The following is an 11,871-nucleotide window of genomic DNA, read 5'->3' as shown; positions in this document are numbered from 1 at the left end:
CTCAAAAAAAAAAAAAAAAAATTAAACGGAAAGCATTTGTAATAGAAGACATGATTAGACATGATTCTCTGATGGTCAGGCCATTCCAGAGCTAATCTGGGCCTGATTTGTCATGCATTGCCAAGGCACTCATAAATGGGAGGTGATGCATGTACTAGCAAAGAGATAGAGCTGCAGAGTTTAATTATATTTAAATCAATGCAAGAAGAGTCTGAAGAACCCTTCTTCTTTGACACCAATTAGAAAAGAGGCTTCTAAAGAGTAAGTCATCTGCTGAAGAGAGATCTGTCATTTATTTGACTCTTTAATTCCACATAAATTTTTCAGGTTATTTTGACTTTGTTAAAAACATAAGGCGAAAACGTCACAAATGTTGTATAAAGCAAGAGCTTGGATCTCACAGAGAAATTGATACAGTGTCTTTTTATTAAATGCAAAAACACTTGCCTTGAACAAGTCGACTTTGCTGATGATGCTGAAGTTCACATCAATGGCAAGGGCTAACTGCACTGTCGTCGGCAGGGTCTGAAGCAAATTGGACTCATCTTCGCGAAGATAAACACATCCACACCAAAAACAGAATAATTAATGAAATAAGCCACCAGAGTATAAGTAGAAAAAATTTTAAAAAGAAAGGAAACAAAATGCAAACACTTTTTTTTTTTTTTTTTTTAGTTGGGATCTCCTTCTGTTGTCCAGGCTGGAGTGCAGTGACACAATCACCGCTCACCACAGCCTCTACCTCTTCTGCCTCAGCCTCCTGAGTAGCTGGGACTACAGGGGGGTGCTACCACACCTGGCTAATTTTTTGATTTTTTGTAGAGAAGAGGTCTTGCTATGTTGCCCAGGTTGGTCTCAAACTCCTGGGCTCAAGCAATCCTCCTGCCTCTGTGTCCCCAATTGCTGAGATTACAGGTGTGAGCCACCACACCTGACCCACAAACACTTTTTATACATAAACAGATACATCAACTTTTATATTTTCATTACTTCTATTGGGCTTCCATCCCAATCACAATAACACTATTATGCTCACGAGAGACGTATTTTAACTTTGGATGACATATTGAATAATTCCAGAACATTCTACTTGCTGAAACTTTGAACAAGCTTGGATGGTAGAAGGATCTGGTTCTGATTCTATTGATTCCAGCCCTAACACCCTAGGGATGGCAAATAATAATGAGCACCATGTAGCATTTGAAAGTTTACAGAGCTCTGTCACACTCAGTATCTTATTTACCCCTCCTGACAACCCTAAGGGTAAGTGTTCTCATTCCTACATATCAGAGAGAAGAAAAACAAAAAGAACTGAAGCTTGGGGATACCGTGACTTGCTTGATGGTGCATAATTAGTAGTTGGCTCAGCTGGGATGGAATCTAAAGAAGAAATGTACCAAGTGAGTAAATTCAAATTATTGTTATTTACTTGCTTATTAACTCAATGAAGAATGTGACCACATTACAGATTTTTCTACATGTGAATTAAATGATGGGTCTCTAGACTGATAAAATGTTCCATAAAAAAAAATTGCCTATTCTTCATGTCTAGTATGCCACAGGTTTCTGAGAGTTGATTATTTTTGATGTTTTCTTATATTATTTAGAAAAGATAAAAATTGCCATATTATTACCCCATTTTGATTCCAATATAAATTTTAAATATGAAAATCCTTCATATAAAAACATAGTTCCTTGCTTCTGAGGGCGGTTTGTCTCATTACCTCCTAAGCCCTGGATCAGTATCTACAGCTGCTAAGGGAAGCGAGGGGGGAGAAACCTGAAACCTCTCCCTTTGTTGTTCTTTCTGCCCGCTAAACATGCCTTCAAGGAGCTATAGATACTCAAGAGAGAGGCATGTTGTTTTGGTCTTTTGGGAGGAGGTTCTAAACAGGAGGCTGGAGTGTCTTAAGAGTGGCAGAAAGGTGAAGACCAGGTCCTGTCAACAACCGGTAGTTTCTGTCTGCTCTTAGGAGGTTTTGTGATTTGAGAATCTCACTTTAATTTGCACTCAGGGGGCGGTAGAGTTTTTGGCTTCTTAGTGGCACTCATTTCTATTTTTATATGGTAAGGAACAAACTAAAAGTTGAATTTGATTTATGTCAATGAGCAGTGCATTATCTTGAACTTATTTTATATCTTTTAATAAAAATTATTTTTAATTTCAGTACTAGCAGACACCATTAAATATTTAAGTAGTAGCAACTGTGTGTGCCCTGTGGCAGGATGGGAGTGGCCTGAGAGGTTCCTGTTCTTTAATAGCACAGGAAAAACAACAAGGATTTGAACTGCACGCGTACAATTATACTTAGATTTTCTTCCTTTTCTGCCATTCCTGAGACAGCAAGACCCACTCCTCGTCCTCCTTTTCCTCTTTCTCCTCAGCCTACTCAACACTGAAGATGGTGAGGATGAAGAACTTTACAATGACCCACTTCCACTTAATGTGCAGTTAATATATTTTCTCTTCCTTATGATTTTCTTAATAATATTTTTCTCTAGTGTACTTTATTGTAAGAATACAGTGTATATTACACAAAACATACAAAATATGTGTTATTCGACTGTTTATGGTTATCGATAACTTTCTGGTCAACAGTAGGCTATTAATAGTTAAGTTTAGTGGAAGTCAAAAGTTATATGTGGAGTTTTGACTGAGGGAGGGGTGGTTCCCCTAACCCTCACATTGTTTAAGGGTGAACTGTACCATGCTCTAGATAAGAGAGTGATGTCACAGAAAGAGCAAGGGTTTGGAATAGAACAGATGCAGGTCTGAGATCCAATCGGACTATTTGCTGACTCTGTGTCCTTGGCTAAATTTCTGTTAGGTGCCTCTGTTTCCTTTTCTTAAAAGGGATAGGTGATGCCTAATTTTCCCAATTCTTTGTGTGTGTGTGTGACAGTGTGTGTAATACCTAGCATCCAGTAGACACTGAATAACATTTATCCATTTCTCTTTCAAATTTTGCATGAATAAGATATGGCACCATATTTAAGGAAAACAAATGGTATTAATGCTTTAAAGATCATTTAAATATTTTTCAATCTTTTGTTCAAACCCAATTATTCTCTGTTATCTTACAGAACTTTCACTACATGACAAGGTTGGCAGGAATTTAAGTCATAGGTAGTCTGCCATGCTTACCTAGCATTCTTTGAGAGGCCCATGTATATTCATACCAAGTCCGAACCCGCTTTTGCACACTTTTAGGAATGGAGTAATTGTTCATGTAGGCAATGGTATGATCCATGCAGACGCGGAAGTAGTTCTGATTGGCTGTAGCCGCCCCAATCACATCTCGCATCTAAAACCACAAAGATGGTCACTCCAGCAGAAGAACTGGGAGAGTTTATAAAAATTGAATTACTTTGGGAGGCTGAGGTGAGTGGATTGCTTGAGCCCACGGGTTCGAGACCCGCCTGGGCAATTTGGCGATACCTCATCTCTACAATAAATCAAAAATTATCCGGGCGTGGTAGCGCGCCCCTGTAGTTCCAGCTACTTGGAAGTCTAAGGCTGAAGGATCGCCGGAGCCCAGCAGGTCGAGGCTGCGGTGTCCGGGAGCGGCCACTGCACTCCAGTCTGGGTGACAGAGTGAGACTCCAACTCAAAAAAAAAAAAAAAGTTGAATTAAGTGTTCTCACATAACTCCCTTTTAATGTCCTAATTACTTGATTTCATTTCTTTATTTTATTTTTTCTTGCCCAGACAACTTCCCAGCAGCTGATTATTTTAAGTATACTGATATTGGGTCCTAATTTCATCCATTTCCATAAAATATTGGGCAAATTGTATTCTCTCTCTGACCCAATAAGACCTGTTGGATGAACTACATAAGATTTTTGTGAGAATTCAGTCACATTTTGCATATGATTGCACACAGTCTTTGCAAGCTTGTATATTACTGCAAAAGTGTTATGGACATTTAAACAATTATGCAGCTGTACTTATGCAAGGAATGTGCAATGAAAGTCGAGCAATTATCTGGCAGAATGGCGAGTCCATTTTGGTGAGTTTCACTTTGAAAGCATCCTTCATAGATTATCCAGTGTGGCTGGCTATATAGACTCAATTCATCATGAAATTGCAACCTCTGTACTTCCCTTTGTGTTGTTTAGACAGATAAAATCAAATCTCATCATGCTTAAGGCATAGTATTCAGCAGAAGTTGAAATGTGCTGAAATTACTGAAGCATCATCTACCGCTGTGACAATTCTTAAGAAACTGTCAGGTTTTAGTACTTGGATGTTTATAACGGAGCCATAAAGACCCACTCTAGGTTAAAAGCTGATCTTTAAGGTCTCAGCACAAAAAAAAGACATATAACTTGACTCTTCCTCTCACATAGAGGGAAGCAAGTGGCTGTAAATTTGCTTTGACTGTGGGTTTATAATAGGGAGGAAAACCAGGGCGTCACTTTAACACTCATAAGACTTCGCTCATTCATTCTGGTAGCTGCTGAACTTTTTCTGCTTATGGAAAAACTGCTCATTCTATAAGGTCTAGTTCAAATAGTTCTTTTATTGTGATGCTTCCCTCAGTTTCTATGTTTGGAGTTCATAGATTCTTCTACTTATCAAAAGTATCTACTGAAGAGTTATGCTGATAGTCCAACCATATACATCTTTTTGAGTTTCTGACTTACTCCTCAGTGGCCTGTCTGAATATTCTTCAACAACTTCAGTTCCTAGGGGTTGGGAGATTTAAAAGAGTGTTAGGTTGGGAACTGAGGACAATTAAAAGCATGATTGATTGGTGTTGAAGGCCCAAGACTTTTTAGTAATCTAAATAGTTTCTGTGCTACCCTTCAATAATGTTGAATTTTGTAGGTGTAGGAGTTGAGGAAGATGTATATTTCATTGGCAGGGCATGGTGGCTCACACCTGCAATCCTGGCATTTTGGGAGGCCAAGGAAGGAGGAATGCTTGTGGCCAGGAGCTTATGACCAGCCTGGCAACATAGTGAGACCCAGTCTCTATAAAAAAATTAAAAAGTTAGCCAGGTATGGTGGTGTAGCCTGTAGTCCTAGCTATTCATGAAGCTGGGATGGGAGAATTGCTTAACCCCGGGAGGTTGAAGCTTCGGAGAGCTGTGATTGCATCACTGCAGTCCAGCCTAGGAGACAAAATTTGACCTTGTCTCTGGAAAAAATGAAAAAAATGATGATTAATTTGAGAGTGTAGTCATTGGTGTGGTTATGTGTGGGAATTTTGAATGAGGGAGATTTTGTCCCAGTCTCTTGTACTTTTGTTTCCATCCTGCTCTTCTCAGTTTCTCTTATTCACTATGAGAGTTTGAGGCACAAATCTATACCTCCAACTTCAATCTTTATGTTGTGTTCTGGTATCACATTTTCAGTGACTTGATATTTCTTCTTGATCCTGTAGGTCCCTTGGGTTCAATTTAAAAGCAGGTGTGGTGTGGCATCTAAAGTAGCACTTAAACTTGTATGTGACTGTGGATTACTTGTAGATCTTGATAAAATGCAGATTCTGGCCCAGGAGGTCTGAGGTTAGACCTAAATTCTGAATTTCTCAACTAATTTTACTACTGCTGGTTCAAAAATTCCACTTTGAGTAGCAAGGGAACTGAACTGTTGCTAGACAGTTTTTAGTATTGTGAAAATTGCTTTGTGGATAGTAAGTGCTCAATACTTGTTAGATTTCACTGTTATTATCAACATTATATATGATTCTATCATATGACTATATGAACAATATGTAAAAATCAAGGATGCCTCTTAATCTCTTTAAACTGGAATTTTCTCATCAGTGAAACAGAGGAAACATTAACTATGGTGTGACTATCTTGCACTTATTTTATGAGAAGTTATAAAAAATTTGCTTTTTGCTATTTACATTCCAATTGATTTGAATTGAATTTCTCTCCAATCAGTGTTCTGTTTCAATAATTGTTAATATAATTTTCCTAGTCATTAAGATTATGATATTTTATACTTATAGTTTTTAACTCCTGGTATTCATCTCCTCAAACCTAAATGTTTTCGACGTGGAGTTTCCTTTACAACGGCTTTCTCTGTTCCATTCATTACCATGTTCAGGCTGGAGTTGCCATATCCCTGTGTATCTGTGTTAACCATATTTTTATTTTCTGTGTTTTGGTATGTTAGTATATGGGACCTTGTTCCCCCGGGGCCTTGCTTGTCTGTCCTGGGGTTAGTTAATTACTAGAGATAGTGGTCAACTCTCCAGAGAGAGTGTCTTTCATATGCAAACCAACTAATCCAGAGCCCATACTCCCAACTATCTTCTGTATCAGGCTCTCACATGGGCACTTACATCCAGGCCACTATCTACCCTACACCCCAGTACAAGACATCAGACAATTAGAAGCAGTCCCTGCACCTCAGAGCCTGCTGAAATTTTTCAAACTAGCCAACCCTAAGCCTGCTTACCCTGCCTCCTCTTTTCCACCCCTGGTGCGTCCCCATTGCACCCCTAGTGGTGTGGTGTGCCTCCTCTGCTTGGGATCTGTGAATAGCAAACTATCTTTTCAATGGCAATTGTCTCCTAATCTGTTAGCCTTACCATACTTAAATAATAGTTAAACCTATATTCTAAAACAGTATCACCCTCCTCTAATTTATATTATAATTTGATTAATTCACCTTGAATCTTTTCTTTGTTCAAAATCTTCCCCTGGCTGATTTTCCATTGACATCAAGATAAGGCTCAACATCTTTAATTTAACATTCTTGTCCATATATATCTCTTATTTACAAGTGTCCTTCACTCTGGTCATTCTGGAACTCTTTCTGTTTCCTCAAACATATCTTATGCTTTATCATTGCCATCTTTTCACACTGTTTTGGATTGACTGAACAATCTATCTACAACTATTGACTTCTACCTGGTTTTCTTTTCTTTTCTTTTCTTTTTTTTTTTTGAGTTGGAGTCTCACTGTCACCCAGACTGGAGTGCAGTGGCCGCTCCCGGTTACTGCAACCTCGACCTGCTGGGCTCCAGCAATCCTTCCGCCTCAGCCTTCCAAGTAGCTGGAACTACAGGCGCTCCCACCTGGTTTTCAAAGATGCTTCAAATGCATCCTCCTCTGCGAAACTTCCTGTGAAGCTTCCCTTTTCTGAACTGAGAGAGCTCTCAAACTTTCCTCTGTTGCTTATCACCTGTAGCAGCACCTTGGCATTCATGGATGTAGCATTTAAGTTTTGACTATTTGTTAGCAGTTTCAATAATCATGAAGAATAATTTTTATTATTAAATTTTGTTAAGGCAGCTGGGCTTGGTGGCTCAGCCTGTAATCCCGCACTTTGAGAGGCTGAGGTGAGTGGATTGCCTGAGCCCGTGGGTTTGAGACCCGCCTGGGCAACTTGGCGAGACCTCATCTCTACAATAAATCAAAATATCAGCCAGACGTGGTAGCGCGTGCCTGTAATTCCGGCTACTTGGAAGGCTGAGGCGGAAGGATCGCTGGAGCCCAGTGGGTCGAGGCTGCAGTGGCTGGGAGCAGCCACTGCACTCCAGTCTGGGTGACAGAGTGAGACTCCAACTCAAAAAAAAAAAAAAAAAAAATTTTTGTTAAGGGATCAGTTTGTTCATACTTTATATATTTTTACACATATATATTTGTTCATACTTCATAAATAAATATATATATTTATATATTATATATATATAAGGTGAGTGTGGAGAGTGGAAACCAGTAATTTCTTGAGTGGGAATAATCATTTCATGATTTAGCTTAATCCTTCACCTAAGACAAATGTTTCAACGTGGTTTTTTTTCCTTCTTTCTTTTCTTTTCTTTTTTTAAAATTATGCTCTTGAATATGTAGAATGTAAAATACCTTACAAGGAAGTATAACTTTTAAGATGCTATACTGTCTAACTAAGTGCCATTCAATACCTTCAATATAATTATTTGTCTATTTGTTTTAATTTCTCACTAGATTGTGATTGTTTGAGAATAAATACAAGGAGATGCTATAATAAACATTTGTGAAACAACTTATGAATTATTTTAGATGGCATTTTATAACCTCTGGTCTAAGTGACTTGTGAAGTAGATTGTAACCCTGTGATTTTATGACAATACTTGATGTTTAAGTAAATAAGAGTGCTTTTAATGGATTTCAGGAAGTTTCAAGCAAAAGATTAGCTTAGAAACAACTTTCTCTGAGAGTCCAAACTAATGCTCTAGGCTGACAGGTCTTTTGATAGATTTAATGGTTTAAAAATGGAAAAGCGCCAGGCTCGGTGGCTCAGCCTGTAATCCCGCACCTTTGGGAGGCTGAGGTGAGTGGAATGCCTGAGCCCGCAGGTTCGAGACCCACCTGGGCAACTTGGCGAGATCTCATCTCTACAATAAATCAAAAATAAGCTGGGCATGGTAGTGCGAGCCTGTAGTTTCAGCTACTTGGAAGGCTGAGGTGGAAGGATTGCCGGAGCCCAGCAGGTTGAGGCTGCGGTGGCTGGGAGCGGCCACTGCACTCCAGTCTGGGCAACAGAGTGAGACTCCAACTCAAAAAAAAAAAAAAAAAATGGAAAAAGCACTGTTGACCCAATCATATCCTCCTTCAACTCATTAAAATAGATGAAAGTTAATTAAAACAAAAAAGCCAGACAGATTTAATTTTCCTTCCATAAAATCTTATGAAGACTTGTTAGCCTTTCAAAAATGACAGCACTATGTATCTAGCGATTCACATTTAACTTACCTGACCAATTAAACTGGAGAACACAAAAACTCCAGAAAAAAAATTCAAGAGTTGAAAAATAATTTCAAATAAAGTTTGTGGTTCAGGAAGGCCCCCAATGGTAATTAAAGTTCGAACAGCCCAATAGTAACATCTCAGGTACCTGGAAAAAGAGAACATATACATTTTTGCTGTCTTCTAGATCATTGAAATACCACTATGTTCAGGAGCTAGAGTAATACTAAATTATAACAAATTTCCTGTTAATCAAGATTTTTTTTCCTGTGACTAGCACTGGCAAACCCCAAGGGTACTAATGTAAACTTCATAAACACTATAAAATGACAATTAAGCTCAATTAAACTAGCTATTCCAAAATTTAGTAATATGAAGGAACTGGCATTTTTACTAGACTTATAGTTTTGTGGGTTAGAATTTTGTGCAAGGCTTCACAGAGATGGCTCATTTATGTTCCATGATGATAAGTCCTACTCAGCTGGTGTGATTTGAATGGCTGGAAGTATTTAGGAAGACTTGGTTGAGGCCCAGTGTCTGGGACTCTGATCTGAATGTAGACTGGGTTTCTCTGTTCTTCTCCACATTATGTCTTTTTGGAATGCCCAAGGTAGCTTTTTTTTTTTTTTTTGAGTTGGAGTCTCACTCTGTCACCCAGACTGGAGTGCAGTGGCCGCTCCCGGCCACTGCAGCCTCGACCTGCTGGTCTCCGGCAATCCTTCCTCCTCAGCCTTCCAGGTAGCTGGAACTACAGGGGCATGCTACCACGCCCAGCTAATTTTTTTTGATTTATTGTAGAGATGAGGTCTCGCCTGCCCAGGCGGGTCTGGAACCTTCGGGATCAGGCAATCCACTCACCTCAACCATCCAAAGGTGCGGGATTACAGACTGAGCCACCGAGCCCGGCCAGGGTAGCTTCTTACCTCACATATCTGAGCCTGAGTTAGGATTGTTGGAATAGCTAGGTGACTGGGTATCTCTTTTCATTTAACCTCTCATTGTAACCAGTTTGGGCTTCCTCACAGCATAGCAGTCGTAAGATTGACGGGTTTTTTTTTTTTTTACATGAGAGCTGATTTCCCTGGAACAATAGCAGACCAGGCAGTAGCTGCAAGGTTTCCTATAACTCAGAAGTCCTATATCATCTTACAGCTATATTTGCCATATTATATTTATCAAGCAAGCCACTAACTCTAGCCTAGGTTCAAGAGAAGATGAATCTGAATCTACTTCCCAGTGAGAGGAACAACAAAAAATTTGAGGACATTTTTAAACTACTACACTAGTGATTTATGGGAATTTTATAGAGGTCAAGCATATTTATGCAGATGGAAGACTCTTCTATAGTTTAGAGCCAATTGTTTTTACTAATGGAAAATAGAACAGATAAATACTTCCTCTATTTTTACACCCACATTTTATTATATTGTTGAATATGTAAACCACTATAGAGACAGTGAACTGAGGTCCATCTTAATGGGGAAATTACTGTTGTGTGTAATGGGTAACTTATCTAGAGATGTGGTATTGAAGAAAACCAAGTATGCTCAGAAATATACTTGAAGATTCTGTACTTAATTTTAGCAATTGCAGATGAAGAGGCCTAGATCATTATACAGCCCAAATAGGAAGAGGATGTGAAAAGAATATGGTGAGCATTATGACCGAATGTGTACCATTCGCTTAGCCACATTGGGCTAAAGTTCCATGGAGTCTATAATGAAGTAGGAGAGGAAGTTAGTGTTACAACCCCACTGTATATGTACAGACAGTTCTCAACTTACTATGGTTCACTTTAATGATGGGGCAAAAGCAACATTTATTCAGTAGAATCAGAACTTTGAATACCCATGCAACAATGCTCTTTTTCATTTTTTAGTATAATAGCCAATAAATTACTTGCACTATTCAATATTTCATTAAATAATAGTCTTTGTGTTAGATGATTTTGCCAAACTGTAGGTTAATAAGTATTCTGTGCATGTTTAAGGTAGTTTAGACGAAGTATGATGTTTGGTAGGTTAGGTGTATTAAATGCATTTTTGGCTTATAATACTTTCCCCAGAAATACACAGAAATGTAACCCCATAAAAAATTGAGGAACATCTGCATATATTTCATAATTTTTGTATATGATTAGGTGTACTATTTGGTATATTCCATGTTCCTTTGATAACATGGTCTGGATCAGACATTCCCACTGAATCTTTAAAAAAAAATGTCCTGTATATAAAGAATACCTCCAGGTTTTGTTATAAAGAGGTATTTAGGTTTAGTAGATTCTAACTAGGTATTTCATTATCTGGGGTAGACACAGAAAAACAGCACTTTTTACAGAATCCTGCCCTAGTTGGGTTTTGATTTCTTATCCATTGTGCCAGATATAACATTAGCACTTGGGGCAATTGTGCATTAGTCTTTGAACAAGGGTGGTCTTTTCTTATAAAAAATGATTTGAGATTTCAGATCTTCAAATAGAAAGAAGTTAAGGTCTGTAAAGAAAGAAACAAACTGCAGTTGAAGTCAATATTCAAATAAAAACAGATCTAGAAAGAAATCACTCATTTTGGAATTCAATACTTTTTGAAGGACATAGGATTCTTTTTTTTTTTTTTTTAACCTGGTGGTTATAGGAAGAGAAAATATAATTAAGATAGGGTTTAGAAATACTGTGCCAAGAGAATAAAAATATTACCACTGTGTAATTTTTTTTTTCTAGCAGGTTTCCTTGGACTTACTAATATTATAGTGAACTTGATGTCAAAGAGAACCACCTTGAAGGAGTACAGAATTAATTTTATGGATTGCATTTTCACTTTTCAAATTCCAATTTATAATTTCCCATTATCTGATTTATTTTGGTCACCGGTCTTGGACCTGTGGGTCTCTTTAAATTAAGGAAAGTTATTAAACCCGACACTACCCAAGAGTGGAGAGGGACTAGATTCTCTCCCCACATGGTCGATTCCATGATAAGTGTTGGGATTACTGTCCCCTTCAAAGTCACTCCAAAGTTTGTGGTAATGTTAACAGGAAAACACATGAATTACCGATCATTGCCTTGTTAGACTCTGGTGTGGCCATGTGCTCTTTGAGCTATGGCTGTTGCCATGCTTCCTAGCTTTGGCCCCCTCCCCTACCTTGGGGAGTTGAATCTTCTCTTTCTCTCTCTCTAATTTAC

General features: G+C 38.4%; 1 protein-coding gene across 1 annotated transcript in view; it reads right to left on the bottom strand.

Moving 5' to 3' along the window:
- The window catches only part of CNGB3 (cyclic nucleotide gated channel beta 3), a 142,063-nt gene that overhangs the window by 38,840 nt on the left and 91,352 nt on the right, over positions 1–11,871 (bottom strand). The window contains exons 11-13 of the mRNA XM_008054898.2: positions 8,697–8,838; positions 3,146–3,305; positions 448–545 (exon numbers count right to left, since the gene is read on the bottom strand). Coding sequence (XP_008053089.1) covers positions 448–545; positions 3,146–3,305; positions 8,697–8,838 — 400 coding nt within the window. The remainder of the gene's footprint in view (positions 1–447; positions 546–3,145; positions 3,306–8,696; positions 8,839–11,871) is intronic.

This window comes from Carlito syrichta, unplaced genomic scaffold, assembly GCF_000164805.1.
Source record: "Carlito syrichta isolate Samal-C Ts95f unplaced genomic scaffold, Tarsius_syrichta-2.0.1 Scaffold301606, whole genome shotgun sequence".
Taxonomy (NCBI): Eukaryota; Metazoa; Chordata; class Mammalia; order Primates; family Tarsiidae; genus Carlito; species Carlito syrichta.
Note: the sequence above shows the minus strand (reverse complement) of the source record. Positions and strands in the feature narration are given on the sequence as shown.